Below are 24,086 nucleotides of genomic sequence, written 5' to 3'. Positions count from 1 at the left end.
TAGGTTAATATGGCAATATATTCTTAAATACATTTTACTGTTTAAAATGTTTTTCATAATCGACTGTAAAGTATTTGATAAGTATTTAAACAAAAATGTATGTCCATATATGTTTTTCTGTATGAGACAGGTGCGATGGAAATTGGCCTCTTGGCCATATAGAGTATTGCAAATCTTTCAAATCTTTAAATATTGCAATACAATCGTATTGTGGCTTAAACATTATGATAGCATTGTGGGGCCTGTAGCCCCTCTCATCCCTGCACATTACTGTCCATGGTAGATGACTGTGCAGATAAAATATTACAAACTGAATGTCATTATCTACCATTGGAAGCTGCATTGTGTAAAAATAGCCACAAAAGAGCCTCGTGCCATGGACTTTCCCTACTGGAATCAGGCCACAGGATAATCTGACAGTTCCTACAGTGCCAAGAGTGAACTTTCAACGTTGTCTTCCACACTGAAGGCCAGATTTAGTGGAACTTTGAATTCTTCTAAACTGAGTAGGACTTTAAAAAGGAACAAATGCAGGGATGCAGTTTGGACATATTATATATACAAAACAATGGACTACAGTCTGTAACTGTAGAACTACAAAGTGCACCTATGTAGTAAGTGGAGCTGATAAAATGGACAATGAGTGTAGAAACAAAGAAGTGCTCATAATGTTGTGCCTGTTCTGTGTATAATTACAGTGGAGTTTCTGATTTCTGCCCCTTGTGAGTCTGTTATCCACTAGACCGTTCAGGTCCTGCATCCATACTTTTTTATACTGCATTAATTTTTACTCCCAGCCATAATGATTTCCCTGCGATTACAACAGAACAGAATAACTTGCTGAGTTGGTAATAGGGAGCTTTCCTTAACAGCGCTGGAGGGAAATCCCAACAGGTTCCTCTAATCTCTCTGACCTCAGGTTAATCAGCTTTAGAGGTCAGTAGACGCTGTGTTTGGACCCACTGGTATGATCTGTCTGAGACTTTGCTAAAGTTACAGTGCAAAGCCAGCACTATGAAACCTTCTATTCCTGTCTTTAATCTGCTCTTCTACTTTAATAACATGATTCTCTCAATGCTGTGTTGGAATTCCATTCCATTCACATTTATAAAACCATATCTAACAAAGCAAAAGAAATGTTTGTCACAAGCTCATCACACATATTTGGGTCATTTCAGAACTGTGCAAAAGTCAGAGACCCTTCATCTATTTCATTTCCAGTCAAACTGGCATTAAGTACAAGTTATTGTTTTATCAGGAGATATTTGTGAGGATATTAGATATAAGACTAAATTGACTTACATACACAGAAGTTTCAAAATCTGCAGTTCAAAAACTGATTAAAAGCTCCAAAGAAAATGTTTTTCCTAGCAACCACCTGGAAGAGCTGGTCAACCCTAAAACTGCCCCCATCAGATAAACAGCACTGAAAGCTTTGATCTCTGAGAGAGAGGAGAAAATTAAGCTGCTTCAGATCTGAAAACATCCACAGGTGTTTCTTTCCATCCTTCCACTGTGAGAAGACCACTCAGCGCTGTGGGTCTGAAAGGATGTGTAGCTGATTGAGAAGAACCTCACTGAGAAAAGGAAACGGACACATCAAACAAAGAAGCTGAACGATGGTCTGACCACCCCAGAGCCCAGACCTCAACACCACTGATTGGGTTTGATTACTTCAGAAAATCATCAACCAGCTTCTAAGTCTGAGCTTTGGAGGCATGCCTGCAGATTCTTTGAAGAGCTGAAAGTGAAGATCCTGAGAAGAATGGAAGCTGGAATGAAGGTGAAGAGCGACTCACTGACTGAACACAGCTGAGAGTAGATTTAGCTGCTGAAGCTTCTGTGGGATCTTTCTGTTGAATATGTGTTGATTGTTATGGCCGTTTTGAGTGGAAATGAAATAAAAAGGTAGTCTCTGACTGTACTGTACTTCTCACGTCAGTGGTGTTTTTAATGTTTCTCTAAAGTCAGTCATTTCCATAGTGATGTGAATTACATTCTAAATGTGTCACTGAAACTCTTCCAGCCCATCAACCATAAGGGCTTCTTTTACACAGTGATAGGAAACATACAGAAAGCTCCAACTCCACATACTGATCCCCTTTACTGACCAACTAGCTAACTGTTCATTTTAATCAATTAAAGGGGGCAAACACAAACACTACAACCAGATCATCCACAATGCTGTACATAACAGTTAATCTGATCATAAAAAATGTAAAATATCTCTATAATATCTGACCAGCTGGGAAATATATGCTGTTCGGTACAAGTTCTTGCACACAGTTGTTGATGTTTGTGTTGCAGGGAGGACTGAATGCAGGTCTGAGATCTAGAGGAGTTTACGTGAAGAGCCTGGCTCCTGGAGGAGCAGCAGCTCGAGACGGCCGTATCCAGACTGGTAGGTTCAAAATCGGCGTGGTGTTCTAGCTTCTTCAAACTTTTATCAGAAGAAGTAGTGCATTAGTGATTGGTTGACTTTCATGCCAATCCTTATTTTGCAAAGTGATCAATTACCACCCACAAGATGATGTTAACAAAGAACATGAATTTAATATGAGCCCAGCTAGACAAGAACCACAATCATGCTGTTCACCGCCTGCAGACTGTAGATTTAACACCCCTGTTTTAGTGGATTAAGATATTTTAGTAATCTATTAGTCCAACTATGATCTTAATATATGTTAAACATAGGAATGATTGAATAATAAAATGCTGATGTAACGGTGGAGATGAGGAGGCCGGATGCAAATGCGAGTTGCTTTTATTGAAATTAGAGCTAGAAGAATCCAGAGCAGCAGTAGTTTGAAGAACAGACAAGTCCATGACAAAAACAAAAAACAAACCACAAGATAAGGTAGCATCCACAAGTCCACAATCAATGCAGGGGTATAAATACACTGAGGGGAAACAAGAAACACCTGGGACTAGTGAGGGGCCGAGCACAGACAGGTGGAGCAGATAACAAGGGGGCAGGCACAGAACAACAACAACAACAAAAGCACATGGTACAAGAAAACAAAGGCACATGGATACCACAGAGGGGAAGAAAGACACTCTCAGAGTGACAAAGGGAGAATCCGTGACAACTGACACCCTCTACTTTTTTAAAAACCCAAATATGGGGGGGGCGGGGGTGTGTTGGGAGAGGAGCAACCTACCCAGCAAGGCCATGTTCAGAGTTGAGTTGCACTGTTTGGGGCGGGACCTGGAAGGAGACACAGACCAAAAGCACATGGCAAAACACATGAGGGGAATTAAACCAAAGGCAGAAACAAAGACCAAAACAGAAAGGCAAGGAAAGGACAAGACGTGATGTCACCAACAAAATAAAATCAAACATTTAAGTAACTGTGAGATTCAATCCGTGAAAATGGAATCTGTCGGGCTGATAGTTAAATTAATGTTGCTATTATATTATATTATATTATATTATATTATATTATATTATTGTAGGGCTCTGACTGAATTCAGGTTCTCCACTAGTCCGCAGTCTGTTGTTGCAGATGAGGTTCTATGTGTTGTACTGCATGACTCAGAGCTGCAAGACAGGCTGTTTTTTCATGTGTAACAGGTGACAGGCTTCTGGAGGTGGATGGAACCAGACTCGTGGGTTATTCAGATCAGCAGGCCGCTGAGTGCCTCGCCAAAACCAGAGAGGTGAGCTAAATTCATTACACCAGCTCTACCTTAAGCAGCCCCAGCCTGCATATTCATCTACACTGTCATTTACAGACTAGACTTTGACACAAAACAGGGCTGCACGATAAATCAGATTTTTATCATCATCACAATATTAGTTTCTGCAATAAGCGCATTGTTAAGGGCTGTGATGGTGGAATTAGCCCTGAAAAAGTTCATACAGTTTTAATAATCTCTTAAAATAAACACTTTGTTTGAAGGCTACCTATGCAGGGACTTCATAACACATGCATAACCATTGAATAGTTGTTATTGTAACATTGTAATTATGAAGTTTATGCCAGTAATCATGACGTGATGTTTTATGAAGCAAGTGATAACATATAGACATAAGGTGGCTTAAAAGGTGCAGCATATAAGATTTAGGGAGGGTCTATTAGCAACAAAGGAATGTAGTAAAGTAAACCATCTTCTCACTGGTGTATAATCAATGTAACTATGACTCGTTGTGTTTTCATTAGCTTAGAATGAGACCTTCATATCTACATAGGGGCGGTTCCCCTTCCAACAGAGGCTGCCACTGCCTTGTTTCTATAGTAGCCCAGAACGGAGAAATCAAACTCTGGCTCTAGAGGGCGCCTTTCACGCTTTTACGCTGAAGTAGTTGCTTTAATTTGGCGCCGCTGTAGCTCCGGTTGGAAGACGTAGAAAGAAGAAGAATCAGTGCTTTGCTGGTAATGCCAGCTGTTGTGAAAAGTTTGAGAACCCAAATTTTGACAAATTGAGGATCAGACTTATTATTTAGCACAAGAAAATGTGAGGGAAGGTGAATAACCACCGTCAGAGAAGAGAAAGCGTGAATAAACTAAACAAAATCAGGACAGACGACAGCAGAAAACCTGACAGTCCATCATAGGTTCTACTACATGCTTGGAAAGGGAGGGCTGAGGGAGGGAGATTCAGCTGGTTGCTATCTGCAATTTACCAATGGATGCCACTAAAAACATACACACTGCATCTTTAAAGTGATAGACATTGGTTCTATTTATAACACTGTTACAAAGCATGATTCTCAACTAATGGACTTTAAAAGGCAGAGGCATACACACTTTAAAAAGATGGTTCTTCAAGGGTTCTTTAATAGTTACCATGGTGTTGTTTAGATCCATAAGTTCTATACAAAACAGCTTGCATGCTAAAATGACCCTTTGCATGGTGAAATAGTTCTTCAGATTGTTCAAGAATGTGTTGTACGTGGTTCTATGTAGAAGCTGTTTGAAAATGGTTCTATTTTGTGCTCTACTATAACAAGCTTGACAATGTAACAAGAACATTTGAGCTATATAGAACCCTTTTCAAAAGGCTTCTATAGAGAACTACTGTACATAATACATTCTCCATCATCTGAAGAATTATTTTACCATGCAGAGAACCCTTTCAGCATGAAATGGTTCTATATAGACCTCATGGAACTATTCTCTTTACGAAAGAACCATTGATGAACCATCTATTTTAAAGGTCTAGTTAAGAACACTGGATATCAGTTCTCAGACGTGAGCAGCTGATTCTGTTTATCCTCTCGGGAGCCACGCTGGCCTCCGTAATGGACACTGTCCACCAGTTAAGTTCCGTTATGTTGCGAATGATGCTTTATAACAATGTTATAAACAAAACAGTCTGGCACAGTCTACAGGCACAAGCTGCTTATAAACATTCGAGTGTGGCTTTAAAAATGCTTTATTCACTGCTTATGCATGTCTTATGAAGTCCCTATACAAACAGCCTACAAATAAAGTGTCATTGCTTGTTTTTTATTTGCTGTGTTGTTCCAGGTGGTGACTTTAGTGCTGGAGAGGGACGGCACCACTCAAGGGTCTCCAAGTCCTGAACCCCGTGATACGCTCACTGTCCAGACAGCGGCCGCCCTAGTCACACAGTTTAGGAACAACAGCTGCCCTGCCATCACCATGACGACGCCCTTCGCTGTCCGGCCCAATGACTACAGCTTTGTGTCTGAAGGTAAAGAAAACTTAATGTAAAATCAATGACGAGGAGTCAATGAGGTGCTTTGAGAATGTGCAAAAGATCTGAGACTCTTCATTTAATTGATTAAACAGCAATTAGTGTTGCATTACTGATTTATTTGTGAAGAGATTGGACACAAGATGATCCACTTGCATCTGGAAGGAGAAAATCAGGAAGGAAAGACTTTGGATGATTAAACCAACTGATTACTTCAGAAAATCATCAACCAGCCACTAAGGCTGAACTTGAGGTGTGTCTGCAGATTCTTTGAGGAGCTGAAAGTGAGTGTTCTGAAAAAAATGGAAGCTGTTAAAGCAATAAAATCTAAGAGGGAGTGTGAAAATAACATGAAATATCATGATGTATATCATGAAATAACATCATGGCTGTGATTTGGTGGCCATAGATCATCACAGCCGTGATTTTATTGGCGATAACACACTCCTCAAGTGTTCTACTGCTTTAATACAACAGTTAAATACAGTAACAAATGAATAAACTGGGCCATGAACACGGCGTTTAATATGTTTTAATGTTCAGTTCCTTCCTTCGTTCAGTTCCTTCAGTTCGTTCTCCAGCTCCTTACACTAAATTCCCAAACTGTCGTCACCGCTGTGCAGCGCTTCAGTCGGCAGCTGTGACAGAAGAACAGCTAAAAAACCTGGAATTAGCCAGAAATAAACCCAATACCATTCGCCAAACGTGTCTGATCTTCAGAGTCTGACCAAATCAGACTGAGCCATAAAACTGACCCAGTTGTGGGTCAGCTGCTCAGTGGTGACGACAGTTTGGGAATTTAGTGTCGTATCATCTTCAGAGTCGGACCAAGTCAGCTGTCGGTCAAATGTGATCTTAAAAGTATCCGTTTTCTATTTGTGGTAAGGTAAGAAGTAAAAACGTTCGCATGGCTTGAGCATCTCCTACAGCTGTTGCTGTTGTTGCTTAGCAACGGTTTTCAGCGGAGTGACACAGTGTTTGTGATGTTGTGGTGAAATAACAGCACAATTACAACACCTCTCAACCAATCAGCTCGCATGGCCAGAACTACCTGTTGTATAAATTAAAGAGTGACACATTGAACACTCACACAGTTGATATTTGATTTCGCCTTTGAGGCTTCTGTGGGACTTTCTCTGTTTTGACTGTAAATTAAATAAATGAAGGGTGGTCTCTCACTTTTGCACAGCACTGTCAACAAATTAGGCTGTTAACCCCTTAACAGGCCAGGTCCCGCCAGCAGCCTCAGAGCTCTGGATACACTTCTATAATTTCAGATTATAGATTAACTCAACTAGTTTGCATTTAAGTCTCTGTAGTCACTGAATAATAAGCCTTAATATGTATATGTAATAAGTCTTGGAATTTAAGAAGTAGTTCATGCTTGAATTATGGGATACTCTCACAAAACAATTTCACATGTACAATTTCAGATGTACTCCTATACTGGTATTGATGTTTAACAGGCCAGTGTCCACCAACATGCCTACTTTCCCCACAAGCCTATGTGCTTGAATTAGTCGTCTTGTTGTTAACCTCACCACTAGAGAACACCATGGAGGTGACCCTGCAGAAGAGGCTGAATGGCCTTGGCTTCAGTTTCCTGATCGTCGAGTTGGACACATCCCTGGACTGTGGCACTGTGGTGCGGGTGAAGACACTGTTTCCAGGCCAGGCAGCGGAGGAGAGCGGCCTGATCCAGGAGGGAGACGTGATCCTGGCCATTAATGGAGAGTCACTAAAGGGGCTTTCGTATCAGGTAATATGGACACTGGAGTTGCACCAAGCTTTGAAAACATACCTTACACTAGTCTACCTAAATGAGTCTAGTTCAGCCCTATGAGAAACCCATAGAACGGACTCAGTTTATATTGCAATACCTACATTTAGAGTCAGTTATTCATTCAACAGTTTGTATTGTAATGTATACTGACTCTGTTCTTTAGTTTCTCGTTAGGTTCTGTGGATTGGTCAATTCTAATGTCTAATTATCTGCTAGTATTTGAAGTAATGGTGCTCTTGAATTTGGATCCTACAGCGTGTGTTGAATCTGCTGAAGGGTTCCGCCCCAGAGGTGAAGCTAGTGATCTGTCGCCCTGCTGCAGGTAAGACTTCATGGGTTAGACTCAGGCATTCAGATTGAGGCCTGTCCTGGACTACAGCATTGGTGCTTGAATGTACTTGGGGCCAGGGGGTAATTTAATGTTTTACGGTTGATTTCATTGCCAACCAGATTAGAGGTGTCAGTGTTTTCATCCTGTTTTTCACCAAACATAGTGCTGTTCTGATCATTCAGGCCTGTCTAAAGACTCATCAGTAACACTTTCTATGAATGTTACATTTGTAAACGTCTATAAACTTTCATTTATGACATGTTTAATGCATTCATAAGGCATTATAAACATGGTTATAAATATTTCTAGAAATGAATCACACTGAATTACACTTTGTAGCCATGTTTATTATATATAATGAATTGTTAATATAATGCATTATAAATAGTGTTAATAACACTGTCAGTGCCAAAGACGTCAGTCCCATCTTGGAGAGTGTAAAGGTGCTGTTAGAGCTGCATCTTCAGGGCTTCAGCCCTGAATATTCAGAAGCTCCACACAATGTAATGTTGGATATGCAGTGTTAAGTCAGTGCCAGGCTAACGGTGGTGCACATTGACAGTGGTGTACATTGACTTTCCCACCTTGGGTAAAACACTGAGGGCAGCACTAGTTTAAACTCTGACATTTGAAGCCTTTAATGAGCTTTATTGTGGATGTTTTAGTGTCTCAGTAAATCCTCTAACTAGAACCCTTACTTTTAACACTGTATTAGGATTAAGTGACCCTTATTAGTCCCACAATGGGGAAATTTCACCTCTACATTTAATCCATCCATGAAGTGAAACACCACATACACTCTAGTGAGCATACACACTAGGGGGCAGTGAGCACACTTGCCCGGAGCAGTGGGCAGCTCAATCCGCAGCACCCGGGGAGCAATTGGGGGTTAGGTGTCTTGCTCAAGGACACCTCAGTCATGTGCTGTCGGCTCTGGGGATCAAACCAGTGACCTTCCGGTCACGAGCCTGGTTCCCTAACCTCCAGCCCATGACTGCCCCCTTGGAGGAGGCTTTAGTACAGTACGCCTCACTTTACTTAGAGTGGAAAAAATACAGCTTATGAGCTCTTATAATTTGTTATGAACAGTACTTATAAAGCATTATGTTAACATTTCATAATGCATATACATGGCTGTAATGTGTAAATCTTTTTTATAAATATTTATAGTCATGTTTATGATGCCTTTTGGATGCATTATAACATCTTATAAATATGTTTATAGATGCTTACAAATGTGATATTCATGTTACCGACTCATCTATGTGATTTTTCAGGCAAATGTTGCCTTATGTTGGAAAACAGAGGTTTACTGTCCTGGTTTCCATCTACACAGAGAGGGCACCTGAGTTTGTAGAAAATACAACCCACTAGCAACTCGTTCTTTGCTTTAGAACCCGAACGTAGTCCACTAATTTATTACTGCAGAATTTGAATGTTTTTGGTGGTTAGTTTTATGGTTAGGTAGTTTTATTAAAGGGCCCATATCTTAGAAAGTCCTCATTTTCTTCAAATGAAAGAGTTTGATGTATAATAATTTATTTTAAAAAATATTCAAGTTCTAAAAGAAACCATTTATTTAGTCCCAGTCCATATATGGTGGAATAGCTGCAAAAACAGCCTGTTTTGAATTAATTGTTTGTGATGGCATGAAAACCAGCACATTTACATATACCTGCCTACAGCTGTTTAGCCATGCCCACTCACACTTAAAGTGAACTTAACTTAAACTTAAACTGAGCCCAACTCAATTAAGGCTCTTGAGTCCTCCTCAAGATTTTGATTCACTTTTGATCTTGATCCTGATTTTAGTTTATCACTTTCCTTTTGAAGCAGAAGGTTTTAGCACCATTAGAATGATGCAATTGTATTCTTAGCTGACATTTACTGTATATACTGAGAATATAGAAATATGGACATATTTATTGTCGCTAGAAAAGCTCATAACTCTGTTTTTTTTTTATGCCATTTAAAATTGCCAGTTGCTTTTTATGTAGTATGAATATTTTGTGATGAATGTGCATAAAGCAAACCGTTAAATTTGATTATCCACTGTTCTCTTCAAATTTACCAAATTCACAAATTTAAGTTTGCCTCTGGAAAATTATTAAATTATAGTTAAACATTTGACCCAAGTTAATGTATCAGAATCTATGTTCCTTTGCAAACAAAAAAAAAAATCCAATCATTTACTTTGAGACATTAAACATCAAATGATCAAAAGTTAAACATTAATGATAATATTCAAAGGTTTAGAATGTTTTTTCTCTCTGGTGAAGTTACAGTTTCGAGATCACGGCATTCGAGACTTTATTGTACCTTTCTGTGTCTGTTTTGTCCCGTCTGAAGGAACACTGCCCCCCATTTCAGAGAAAATAGGCCAACTGACTTGCAGCTGAAGAACTGAAGATCTCATCAAGTGGGCAATCAGAATGTGGTCTCAAAGAACATTGGCAGTGGGAACGAGGGTCCCAGTGGAACCCCAGAGCACTGTGGAATGGAGTGGGATCCTCCAGATGGAGCTGTAGACTCTCCAGAGACCAGTGCTGAATTTCAGCAAGGCAAAACTTCCACACTTCCTTCAAGGAGCTTCAGGGTCTTACAAGGTACATGTTCACTTCTTCTTTTGATAGAGGTGCTTTCATTCCAGGTAGTTTTCATTCAAATTCTTTCATGTTTGAAATTAAAGAGATGTAGTACAAAAACACTGTTAAAGTCCATATATGGAAACTAAACTACAGGCACAGCCTGTTTTGAATTCATTGTTTTTGTGATGGCATGAAAACCAGTACATTTACATATATCTGCCTACAGCAGCTTTGCCCTGTCCACTCACACTAGAAACTCCTTTTCTGTGTGGGCTGGAGGTTAGTGAACCAGCCCTGTGACCGGAAGGTCGCAAGTTAGATCCCCAGAGCCAACAGTACGTGACTGAAGTGTCCTCGAGCAAGACACCTAACCCCCAACTGCTCCCCGTGCGCTGTGGATAGGGCAGCCCACCTCTCTGGGCAAGTGTGCCCACTGCACACTTAAATGCGGAGGTCAAATTTCCCTGTTGTGGGACTAATAAAGGTCTCTTAATACTTTGATTTTTGTTCAAACTAGATTTCCTTAATTATCCTGATTTTAAGGGTTTTTTTTGTTTTGTTTATGATGTGGCATACTGCAGCATTCAGCCTATAGCAGTTTAGCTCCACCCATTCACACCAACATTATAAGGAGTGTTTCACCTCTAACTGCTTTTTTGAATGAGGCAGCCAAACAGAACAAAGATCATTTACATATATCAGTCTTAAAATGTACATTAAACAAAAACAACCTATTTAAATTTTGAGGGATAAATTGTCCTGTAAAAATTATTTATGACTTAAAAAATAAAATACAAGAAAAATGCAGGATTTGGGTGCTTAAAATTACCACAAGTCAAATAATGAAGACTTGAAAACATCAATCTGGGATACAAACTGAGATTGAAACTGTCTTTACTGTTGCAGAATGAAACCTCGAGAGTGGCGTCCGGTGCAAATCTGCAGGAAGCGGCGTTGGGAGGAGTTCTACTGTACTTACAAATGGCCTCACTCGTGGAATGAAACATTCGTTTCAAGGCAAGTAGCCACAGCTTTAGCTCAAACAAACATCCACCGCTCTGTTTGCAAACCTATTATTAGGAAGGGCTTTAGTTCTCTTTGTGAGATCCATGATGTGTTTACATGAAAGCATGTTATGCTTTCTTTCGTCATGTTAGCCCAACGTCAGTAGACGAGTAAGAGGGGGAGAACATGCAGGAAGATGGGGGGCTGAGGGCGCTGCAGCTCTCCCTGATCATCACCATGACTGCTAAGGACAACAATAACAATAACAATAACAATAATAATAATAATAATAATCATCATAATAATGAGAAATAGAGAGAAAGTGCAGACGTGGACACCAGAACCCCAAAGCAGATTCATGTTTTTAAACTCTTTTAAAAATCTTCTATAATAATAATAATAATAATAATGTTTTATAAACCATTATATCTCCCAATCAGTTTTAGTGTTAAATCTCACCATGTGACTGTGGGTAACTTCAACAATCTGACTGATCAAAACTCTGATCTGCATAAAGTTAATCCAGAATGAAAGCCTCACCTTTTGAAGTACAAATTGAGCCATAAAACTGCCGCAATATCAAGCTCAGCTCACTTTGGTCAGTTTTTCCAGATCAGTATTAATGTTGTTTTGTTCCAGCCAGTCTGTAAAACTTCTTACAGCCCGTTTAGTTTGGCGAATGGTATTGGGTTCATTTCTGGCTGATTTCAGGTTGTTCAGCTGTTCTTCTGTCACAGCTGCCGACTGAAAAGCTGCTCAGTGGTGACAGTTTGGGAATTTAATGTTGTCTCATCTTCAGAGTCTGACCAAATCAGCTGTCGGTCAAATGTGATCTGAAAAGTGTCTGTTTTCTGTTTGAGGCAAAGTAAGAAGTAAAAACATTCAAATGGCTTGAGCGTCTCCTACAGCTGTCAAAGTCATTGCTTAACAACAGCGTCTTAGTGGAGTGACACAGTATTTGTGAAAAACCTGTGATGTTATGGTGAAACAACAGCAGTTAGAACACCTCTCAACCGATCAGCTCGCCTGGCTGGAATTAACTGTAGTATAACAAACAATATCAGTCAGTGACCCATTCAAAGACAGCATCTCTCACAGGCTGGCCTGTAACCATGGAACTGTTAATTAATCATGTAATTGTGTAATCTTATTTGAATTGTGCAGTTTAATGACAGTAACAACTCTAGACTTCTCAGAGTTTAGACTGTAGGCTGGCAGATGTTAGTGTGAATGTAAAAGTGACGCAAGTGATGTAAGCACTCACAGGCTCCGTAATCTCCATCAGCTTTCCAGGAATAATCTTGAACGTCATGACCTGCATGTGGACTGACTCCTCGTCTGGTCTAACCCGGGCTAGTTTTAAGAGTCCCATCCATTTCACCACTAAATCACCTGCCCACAGTGCTAGTCACATGACACCAGCGAACAGCAAGATTAACTTTTTAACCTGCTCACCTGCTGCTCACGTCAGCAAGTCCTGCTGGACATAAAAATAGCACAATGAGCAAAGCAGACACTTTGATTTTTAACACAACTGGTGAAGTTTTTACTGGATCTCTGTGCAAATAGATAGAAAATCAGACGGCGATAGTACAACCCCAATTCTAATGAAGTTGGGACGTTGCATAAAACAATAATAAAAACAGAATACAATGTTTTGCAAATCCTTTTCAACCTATATTCATTTGAATACACTACAAAGACAAGATATTTAATGTTCAAACTGAAAAACTTTATTGTTTTTTGCAAATATTCACTCATTTTGAATTTGATGCCTGCAACACGTCCCAAAGAAGTTGGGACAGGGGCAACAAAAGACTGGGAAAGTTGAGGAATGCAAGTGAGTGTCATGATTGGGTATAAATGGAGCATCCCTGAAAGGCTCAGTCGCTCACCATCAAGGATGGGGCGAGGTTCACCACTTTGTGAACAACTGCGTGAGCAAATAGTCCAACAGTTTAAGAACAACGTCTCTCAATGTGCAATTGCAAGGAATTTAGGTATTTCATCAACTACAGTTCATAATATCATCAAAAGATTCAGAGAATCTGGAGAAATCTCTGCAAGTAAGCGGCAAGGCAGTAAACCAACATTGAATGCCCGTGACCTTCGGCCCCTCAGTGCATTAAAAACCGACATCATTCTGTAACAGATATTACCACATGGGCTCAGGAACACTTCAGAAAACCACTGTCAGTGAACACAGTTCGTCGCTCCGTCTACAAGTGCAAGTTAAAACTCTGCCATGCAAAGTGAAAGCCAAATATCACCAACACCCTGAAACGCCGCCGCCTTCTCTGGGCCTGAGCTCATCTGAGATGGACTGACGCAAAGTGGAAAAGTGTCGTGTAGTCTGACGAGTCCACATTTCAAATTGTTTTTGGAAATCATGGACGTTGTGTCCTCCGGGCCAAAGAGGAAAAGGACTGTCCGGATTGTTATCAGTGCAAAGTTCAAAAGCCAGCATCTCTGATGGTATGGGGGTGTGTTAGTGCCCATGGGTAACTTGCACATCTGTGAAGGCACCATTAATGCTGAAAGGTACATACAGGTTTTGGAGCAACATCTGCTGCCATCCAAGCAACGTCTTTTTCAGGGACTTCCCTGCTTATTTCAGCAAGACGATGCCAAGTCACATTCTGCATGTGTTACAACAGCGTGGCTTCGTAGTAAAAGAGTGCGGGTACTAGATTGGCCTGCCTGCAGTCCAGACCTGTCTCCCATTGAAAAAGTGTGCCACATTATGAAGTGCAAAATACGACAACGGAGACCCCGGAATGTTGAACAACTGAAGTTGTACATCAAGCAAGAATGGGAAAGAATTCCACCTACAAAGCTCCAACAATTAGTGTCCTCAGTTCCCAAACACTTATTGAGTGTTGTTAAAAGGAAAGGTGATGTAACACAGTGGTAAACACACCCCTGTGCCAAGTTCTTTGGAATGTGTTGCAGGCATCAAATTCAAAATGAGTGAATATTTGCAAAAAACAATAAAGTTTATCCATTTGAACATTAAATATCTTGTCTTTGTAGTGTATTCAATTGAATATAGGTTGAAAATGATTGCAAATCATTATATTCTGCTTTTATTTATGTTTTACGCACTGTCCCAACTTCATTGGATTTGTTGTTGTAGTTTGTGATGTGGAGACAGAAATTAGCAATAAAATAATAAAAACAACTAGTAACACTTCCATAGAGGGGGTCATTAAAATACTTTATCACTCGCAGTAACCCCTCTGTGGTCTGAGGTTGTTTTATTGGCTTGTCCATCTCTTCTTAAACTCTCCTCTAAAGGCTCTTAATAGAACACAATCCTCATATGTTTCATATCTAAACGCTCTGTTATCTTCATCACTACTACATGTGAATCCAGCAGCTCCACCAGGTGAGAGGCAGATGACATGCATCTTAGCCCCTCTTCATAGCTTTATAACTCCGGATGTGAGTCTCGTATGATCTCGTGATGAGATGGAATGGAAAGGCCAGCTCTACGGATTCAGGAAGGGTTTGAACTGGATTTCTGAGCTGGATCTTCAGAAAGATACACAAACACCTTTTCTCAGAATGAGTAGTTCACTGATAATTTTTATATTCCAATGCCTTAATGAGATGCTGATATATAAGAAGATAAGCACCATTACCGACCCAGTGCCTTGGTGAGGGCTGTACACTGGATTCTGATGCATTTCACATAAAATTACAGTGCAAAAAGTAGCGAAGTTATCTTAAAGTCAGTCGGTATATCTAATATTTCCCACTTTAAGATTGATGTGCATGTATTATACGATTATTTACCTTATTTCTGGATACTTTTACTTGTTTTAATGAATTTTTGTTATGGGATGACAGAGTGATGGACCCAAGTGCAAAGAGGAAATCCCAAGAGAAAGTGTGTTAGATAAGTTTGAGGCAATGGAGTGGGAATTTGGCACAGAGTTGAGGTGACCCAGAGCCATGCTCGAGTCGGTTACCGCTGCGACAATGGAGAAAACACCTCAAGAAGCGGGAAATAAAAGGCAGGACAAGGGCAAACAAAGGAAATGCTGAAAGCAGCTCAAACAAAGGCTGAACTAGAAACATGAAATAAGAGAATAAGAAAACAGAAGTAACTTCCTCTGTAATTACGAGGGCAAGGTAGACTTTATGTTTCACTTGTTTGCTCTTAGTGGAGGGAATACCTTTTGTATGGCTTGGAGCCATTTGTAGCTCAAGCCTTGTCGCAGTTTTTAAGTCATTTTGGGGTAATTTCTCTCTTTCCTTTTTGTCTAAATACCCACCTGGTCTAAGTACTGTACCGGTCACCCCTCTACAAACTTGTGACAAAGGGCAGCTGTTTGCTACGGCAAACAGGAGGAGTCCACAGGTATGTGTGGTTGGGCCTAATCAGCCCAAGGGCTTCTGGGAATTGGAGTTCCCTGAAGTTATGGCACCTCGCCGCTGTTGCCCTCTGCTGTCGGGCGGCAGCACAGGCTGGGCCCTTATCATTTTATTTAGTAAAATTATCTCACTATACTGGCAGACAATTTTGCCAATTTTAAGCTCATTTATTAAAACAAGCAAAATTATCTGCAAGTATAGTGAGGTAATTTTGCTAAATAAAATTCCTTAAAAGAAGTAAACAATGTCTAGAAACAAGGTATTTTTAAATTAAGCATACAAAAATCATAAGAGGACAAATATTAGATTTATAGTGAGATTTATCTGTAAGATGATTTTACTTGACAAGTACCATATTTTGCAGTGTAGCTGGAGTGAAGTGGTGCTGCTGAACTTCTGGTGCTTTATGCCTGAGATTAAACTCTTCACTTAAAATCCTTCACTTTCTCAACTTTTCAGCTTCTAGAATGTCCAGGGGAACAAAGCTTGACCACTAGGTGGAGCAAGAGCTTCAGTGACTGTTAGATCTACTCCAAAAATGACAAAACATGAGAACTGCTTTGTGGTTTGTTGCATTTTCTTGCAGGTAATTATCAGAGAATCTTAACTCTTTTAACTTTGTGTTTGTTTCTCAGGTCGATCTGCTGCCTCTACAGCGATGATACGCATTCTGTACACAGCAAGTCCACTAACTCACCGGTCTGCCTTACTCACAGCGTCCAGTGTTACTAAGGTCATTTATGATGTGCCTTAAAGCCAAGAGAAGATTTTGTTATGTTTAAAGACTTTAATAGGACACAGTAATAAATAAATGAATCACATTTCAGAGTGATTTCTGTCATCTTTACCAAAACTGTTCATTTTCAATAAGTGTTCACAATATTTTACTCATTTTACTCACAATATTTTACTCACTACTTATTTAAGTAGTAAATAATCCAAAGATTGCACAGTAAAACTAAATTGCAGTGGCACATGGGATGTTGAGTTCTTTATAGAACCTATGCTTAAACTGTTCTTTGCATGATGAAATGGTACTTCAGATTGGAGAATGTTTTGTGTATGGTTCTAGATAGCACCAAAAAGGGTTCTAATGTCAAGTTTGTAACACTAGACTTACACTTTTAGGTGCTACAGAGAATCACATACAACACATTCTCCAGTAATATAAAGAACCATTTCACTATGCAGAGAACCATTCCAGCATGCAAAGGGTTGTAAATAACTTTACTAAAATTTCCTTTACTAAAGACACTTTGACAAAACATCTTTTTTAGTTTCAAAGTCACACTGTATGTAGAAAATCAAAAATACCACATTCATATTGTTATTTTACGTAAATTTTACTTGAGTTACCTCACTGATGCATCTGTGACGCACGAGCCTGATGGTTTTCAGTCAAGTTGATCAGAAATGTAAAGAGACTTCAGGAACTGTGGACTTCTCAGTATTCGTCTCTCTTCCTTTAATGTAGAGGTGGGTAATCCGACAATCTTCTATTGTAAACATGACGAACAGTTGGCTTTTCTGAGCATATTGTGGTTATTTGTTCTCATCAAAGTTATTAAAAAAGACTTTCTGGGTTTGTTTTGTTTGCTTTATTACTGACAGAAATAATTTAAATGTATTTATACATTTAAAATCATTTGAACCTAGACAGGGAATTTTATTTTAACTCCTTTTACAATTAAACTGAAAAAATAAAACATTAAAATTGTTGTTTTACATAGAAATATTACTTTGATATCTGTAAAATCATTGCCTTTTGAATTATTATATTTTTTGGTTGGTTCATTTAGGAAAGGATATCAAATTTTGGTGGTTTCTTCTTATTTTCAGTTCATTTTCATGGCTTCAATGTTTTTTGCCCTTGCAATGACAGAATATCAACAACTAAGCATATATATGCAACCTATGCTATATGTCCTTTAAACAGTGGGCAAAGCTACACCAGAGAAACAGCCCTGAAACATGATTTGACCCCATAAATGGCGAGGTGTTCCCCCGGGGCATGTTCTGGGTCCACTGTCTTTTGGGGTTTCTGCATGGAGATGAGTCCCTCACTGCTGGGAGAGGAACCTCTCACCTCTACCCATAAATAATGGGTTTTGAATGCTGTTGAAACTTTGACATAGCATCTGGATCCCATTTGCAAGCATGTTGCCCCATAAATTATCCCAAATGGTTCTAGTTAAAGAAGACCAATAGTGGCACGTTCCGCTCTCAGTGTCCTGCTGTTAAATGTTGTGGATCTGGAACGGTGCGTCTAGGATCTAAATGTTGTAATTTAATTGTTTAATCCTCTCTGAAGTTGAATTCCATCAACTTTGGAAATTTCAGAGTCAGAATTGTTCACAGTGGTGGTGATAGGAACCAGACATCTGCCTCTAAAAGCTCCCTCATAGAAAGTTCCTACATGAAATAGTTATGAATTCACTGCCTGATGACTGAGATGCTGTTTTATGATAGTTTAGAGAACTTAAACTCTATTCATGGTGGAGGGATACATGCAGGGCGCTTTGCAGCAAAATAGTCCCCAAAGAAAACTTATTATTCCAGATTTTCCACTATTTTCCATCATCAACATTAAATATAAACTCAGAAGACTTGTGTAGGTTCTCTGGTGGCTCTGGATGGTAAATAAAATGTCTATATCTGTGTTGTAGTCATGGTGGCGCCCGGTTCCTATCACCACCACTGTAAAGATGTCTGAGCCATTTCACACCAAACCGCCCTGAATCTTTCTAATTACACCTCACTCACTAAGTTATGGAGGAATTTTGAAACATTGGTGGAATTCCCCTTTATCACACAACCTTACTAATCTGTAAACAACAGCTTGGCTTGTAGTGTATTTTGTAAATGATAAGAGTTTAATTATAGGTATTGGTTTAATATGAATTAAAATAAGCCATCAGGTCCAGATGTTGACTGCATGCCAGGAGAGAACGTTTTACACGTAATCCAGCCTCTGTGGTTCCTCCAGTGCACCCAGCAGCAGTCAAAGTCAGTGTTAATGGTTTAAGTGGGCTGGCGTGATGACTGTGATTCTACGGGAAAACCTTCAAACTCTTTCAGACCAAAGCCACTGAAATCACTGCCTCTAAGAGGCTACAATCACAGAGGAGGTGATGTATACACTCATTGAGTGTATATATGATATAAATGAGAAATACACACACTGACTATATATATGCTTACTGATTGTGTATATACACCGATCAGGCATAACGTTCTGACCACCTCCTTTCTACACTCATTGTCCATTTTATCAGCTCCACTTACTGTATAGCTCCACTTTGTAGTTCTACAATTACAGACTGTAGTCCATCTGTTTCTCTGATACTTTGTTACCCTGTTCTTCAGTGGTCAGCACCCCCATGGACCCTCACAGAGCAGGTACTATTTGGGTGGTGGACCATTCTCAGCAGTGTAGTAACACTGACACGGTGGTGGTGTGTTAGTGTGTGTTGTGCTGGTCTAAGTGAATCAGACACAGCAGTGCTGCTGGAGTTTTTAAACACCTCAGTTGGGAATTCCAACTTAGCTGGACTGAGAATAGTCCACCAACCAAAAATATCCGGCCAACAGCGTCCTGTGGGCAGCGTCCTGTGACCACTGATAAAGGACTAGAGGATGACCAACACAAACTGTGCAGCAGCAGATGAGCTGTCGTCTCTAACTTTACATCTACAAGGTGGACCGACAAGGTAGGAGTGTCTAATAGAGTGGACAGTGAGTGGACACAGTGTTTAAAAACTCCAGCAGCACTGCTGTGTCTGATCCACTCAGACCAGCACAACACACGCTACCACACCATCAGCTTTAAGTGCTGTTTATCTGATGGGGCAGTTGTGGTGTCTACCAGCTCTTCCAGGTGGTTGTTAGGAGTCACAGTTTCTCTGTAGCTTTTAATCAGCATTTTTTTTACTCCAATTTTTTCACTTTGATTTTCTCCTTCATTATACAACTGGATTATATGACATCTAATCTCCTCACTCATACATCCTCTAAGGGTCTCTAACTTTTGCACAGTACACAGTACAGTGGATGTAGCTGTGACTGTGTGGTCTTCAGCAACAGTGAGAGAGAGACATTTTGAGTGGAAATCCACATCATAAGCTGCTCCACTTCAGGAAAAGAAAACAGCCCAGAGCAAAACACACTCTGTTCTCCTGCAGGAGCCATTTGCCCGTTATGGACATAATCTGAACCTGCTGTCCTGGAAAGGGAACATGATCCTGATCCTTTTATTTCCATCCTATTGTCTTGCTTCTCTTGTTTCAAATAGCAATTTGTGCCTTGGCACAATAACATGACTTATTTCTTGTTCTTGCTGAGCCTCAGCGTTCTGGAGAGAAACATATGCTGACTGGATCAAAAGGCCTGGTTATTTATGCTGGACTGCCCTCACTAGCAACATCTCATTACTGAAATATGCACCATAGCCTGTTTCTACAGGGCCCCCTAGTGGCCAGAAGAGGAAACTGACTCAGAATCTTTTAATTAATATGATGTCATAAACTGCATTCTCCCAGTAACTCTGACATCAGTTGAACTAGGACTCTGTTCTCCTTCTGTCTGTGAAATGTCGAGCTGCTAGTGAGCATTGAGGGGTGAATGGGGAGGGGTGAGACCCCCTGCTGTGAACTATTCACACCTCTCCACAAAGACGGTGTAACGTGGAGTGAGGAGGCAGACGCATACACTGAGATAAGCGACTTTTATTAAGGGCAAATCCAGGGTCATGGTCAAAACGGTCCAGCTTCAAATAGCTGATGTGGAGAGCAGGAGTGACAGACATGACAAAATGAACAAAGAACCTCAAACAAGCACCAAACCACAAGAATACAATACACCCAACATGATCAAACATCCAAACAACACAAAGACAGCGGATACAAAGGGCAAACACAGGGCTTATAAAACACAGGGATAATGAGGGACAGACAGCTGGTGACTATCAGGGGTGGAGTCACAAAACAAGGGGCCAGACTAGGAAACCAAAACAAAGAACACATGGACTAGACCAAAACAAAACACGAACACATGGACAGGACCAGGAGGGGCCAATCGTGACAGATGGCCATGCCAGGCGAAATGGCCAGCTGCAGATTACGTCATATCAGACAGTCTTGCTAACACTTTACTCAGCTACAAAGATGAAAATCCTGATCCATATTCCCATCTAAATATTATGTTCCAACAATGATTGCATTTCTATTAACTTAATAATCCGACAACTACAGAACATCTGATTCTGTCAGTAACTGGTTCAGTGTGTTTCCATGACCTTGAGCAATCAGATAAACTACAGCCTTAAAATTCTGGTAGCACATCTGATTAATACTGTCTACTATCAGTAACATACTTTGCATGTACGTATTTAATAACTAGATTTTGTCAGTAATCTGATGCACTTGAGTGATCAGATAATGGGGAAACTCCAGGTCTACTGTCTGAATCAGACAGTAATCAGATTTCTGCTTTACAACCAGCCAATTAACTCACAGAAGAAGACGTGACATAAACGTAACATAAAACATAAACTTCACGCCGCAGCTTTAGTTGTAAAACACTACACCACTTCACATGAAAATATGAACACAGATCATCTAGAAGATGAAGAATATGTCAAGCATGTATCTGGTTATGGCTTATTTCCTGTACCGCTGTCTGTTTTCGCACATGCTCAGACTGAGAAATCTGAAGGAAATCAGAGTAAGAGTTCACAGCACTGAGCAATTTGACTACTGAGCTCAAATCCAGCCTCTTTATTGGATTTCCTAATCAGATTTTGACCTTACTCTGATCTACGAAATCATAGTGTGCTGTTTACATGACCATTTGAATGATCAGATAATCCGATTATGATCAGATTACTGAGTGAATGTATGTGTTTTTAAAGAAGAAATGTATAGTTCAGGTGAAAAAGCTCCAAAACAGGGGTAAGTTGTATTTTATGGCTGCTGTGTAAGAGTTAACATGGTACACTGTAAAAAATGGTTCATACAAGTATTAAGTATCAATGTGGTAACATGTGAATTAACTAGTTTTATTTAAACCAAATACTTTGAATCAATCACTGTAACTTTTTGAGCAGAATAAAACAAGTTCAAATGCTTTTAAGTTTGAACTGACAAACCATTTACTACAGTGAGTAATTGCAAACCAACAAAGAAAACACACGCCTTATTAAAAAGCCTATTAAAAATCTATTTGATGGTGGTCTATTTGCATTAACTGGTGTTGGTGTGGCTTGTCTTGCCTTCTGAATGCAGCTCCAGGAATAATAACAATTTTAAAAAGTGCTTCCTTGTGTGTTCCTCTTCAGCTCTCCTAAGAGACCTGCTGAGATTTACAGTGGCAGTATCACACGTGAGCTGCTCACGCTGGCCTGAACAGCCTGAACAGCTACGGGAAATGCCAGCCTGAACTTTAGGGACCTTAAAATACTAAGTTTAATGGAGCAGACCCGGCGGTTACGCACAGCACAGTCCATTTACCTCCACATGGCGTGAATCTCTCACCGCCTTCCAGGCCAGAACATAAAACAGTGGTTACCGAAGTCAAACCCTCTGACTCTTTTCACCTCCTGACTGCATTCTAACAGCACATGAGGAGCTCATTAATTAGTTAATGAGTTTAATCATGTGTGCTGGATGAGGGGAAGCACAAATGTGTACAGTGTGAGGACCAGGATCGAGAACGATTCAGATAAAAAGTGAGTTTCTTTGAGTACACTTCTAAAACAAATGACTCTTCAAGGGTTCTTTAGTAAAGAAGATAGTTCTACATAGAACCGTTAACACTTAAAGAAAGCTTTGCATCGTGAAAGCGTTCTTCAGTGTGCTATAGATGGTTCTATATAGAAGCTTCCTGAAAATGGTTCTATATAGCACCCGAAAGGGTTCTTCTATTGTTACAGGATGGACAGGGTAACAATAGAAGAAAGCTTTTGGGTGCTATATTGAACCATCTACAGCACCCTTTCTATCAACCATCAAGAACCATTTCATGATGCAAAGAACCATTTAATGAAGCAAAGGGTTCTTTGAGTGTTCATGGCTCTGTATAGAACCATTTTCTTTACAAAAGATCTCTTGAAGAACCATCATTTTAAGTGCGTAGGGAAGGAGGATCACCAGAACCCCCTATAGAGAAGCCTGCAGACTTGGAAGAACCATTCTAAAGTAAGATGAATTAAAGTACCTGATGGATGAAACCAACACTGGGATACAGTCATGGGTTGGAGGTTAGGGAACCAGCCTCGTGACCGGAAGGTCGCCAGTTCGATCCCCAGAGCCGCCAGCACATGACTGAGGTGTCCTTGAGCAAAACACCTAACCCCCAACTGTTCCCTGGGTGCTGTGGATTGGGCTGGCCACCGCTCCTGTTTGTGCTCACTAGAGTGTATGTGGTGTTTCACTTCACAGATGGATTAAATGCAGAGGTGAAATTTCCCTGTTGTGGGACTAATAAGGGTCCCTTAATCTAATTAATACCCTATTCAGGGGTTTCCACACGTTTTTCAAAAACATTACTCTTGTCATACTACATTGGTCATCTCACTCGTGCAGTATGTCATTTCTAAATGCTGAACTGAGGCCTGACCTGAGGTCTACGTGAAGCAGCTGAACAGCCAAAATCTGAACTAGGACAAGGACAAAGAAATGTCTTTGACAACTATCTTTGGACTATCAGTGAGCCAGGCCCTCTCATCAACATCAGTGTCTGACCTCACAAAGGCTCTTTAGACTGAATGGGCACATATTCCCACAGACACTCCACAAAATCTTGTAGGAAGCTTCCATGACAGTGGCTTGCTGATAGCCCAAAGATATTACTCCCAATCTCTGTTCTAGTTCATCCAAATGGTGTTCAGTGGGGTTGAGGTCAGGGCTCTGTTCAGGCGAGTGGAATTCCTCCACACCAAACTGATCACTCCATGTCTTTATGGAGCTGCTTTGTGCCCAGGGTCTCAGTCCTACTGGAGCAAGAAAGACTCTTCCCCAAACTGCTGACCCAAAGCTGGAAGCTTAACTGTGTAAGATGTCTTTGTGCTGTAGCATGAACATCAGCCTTCACCGGAACTGAGAGCCCAAACCCTGAAAAACAGCCCAGTCCATCGTCCCTCCTCCACCAAACTTTACTGTTGGCTCTGCATTCTGGTAGGTAATGTTCTCCTGACATCCACAAAACCCAGATTCATCATCAGACTGACAGAAGCTGATTCATCATTCCAGAGAACTCGTTTCCACTGATTCCAGTGGCAGTGCTTTACACCCATCTAGCTGACGCTTGGCATTGTGCGTAGTGATCTTAGGCTTGCGTG

At 40.3% G+C, this 24,086-nt stretch overlaps 1 protein-coding gene and 1 long non-coding RNA gene across 4 annotated transcripts in view; both read left to right on the top strand.

Annotated features, from left to right (window-relative positions):
• frmpd2 (FERM and PDZ domain containing 2) overlaps nucleotides 1–11,378 on the top strand; it is a 63,542-nt gene extending 52,164 nt beyond the window's left edge. For all 3 annotated transcript variants that reach the window (XM_017714333.2, XM_017714332.2, XM_017714334.2), the window contains 7 exons: nucleotides 2,308–2,401; nucleotides 3,575–3,660; nucleotides 5,475–5,661; nucleotides 7,212–7,423; nucleotides 7,703–7,769; nucleotides 10,128–10,384; nucleotides 11,273–11,378. In XM_017714333.2, coding sequence (XP_017569822.2) covers nucleotides 2,308–2,401; nucleotides 3,575–3,660; nucleotides 5,475–5,661; nucleotides 7,212–7,423; nucleotides 7,703–7,769; nucleotides 10,128–10,177 — 696 coding nt within the window. In that variant the 3' untranslated portion in view covers nucleotides 10,178–10,384; nucleotides 11,273–11,378. The remainder of the gene's footprint in view (nucleotides 1–2,307; nucleotides 2,402–3,574; nucleotides 3,661–5,474; nucleotides 5,662–7,211; nucleotides 7,424–7,702; nucleotides 7,770–10,127; nucleotides 10,385–11,272) is intronic.
• A 3,386-nt stretch (nucleotides 11,379–14,764) lies between these two features.
• LOC119264968 lies at nucleotides 14,765–16,577 on the top strand. The gene is made up of 2 exons (XR_005131304.1): nucleotides 14,765–15,737; nucleotides 16,387–16,577. It is a non-coding gene; the product is annotated as an uncharacterized LOC119264968 (long non-coding RNA).
• The last annotated feature ends 7,509 nt before the right edge of the window (nucleotides 16,578–24,086 follow it).

This window comes from Pygocentrus nattereri, chromosome 13 (genome assembly GCF_015220715.1).
Source record: "Pygocentrus nattereri isolate fPygNat1 chromosome 13, fPygNat1.pri, whole genome shotgun sequence".
Taxonomy (NCBI): Eukaryota; Metazoa; Chordata; class Actinopteri; order Characiformes; family Serrasalmidae; genus Pygocentrus; species Pygocentrus nattereri.
Note: the sequence above shows the minus strand (reverse complement) of the source record. Positions and strands in the feature narration are given on the sequence as shown.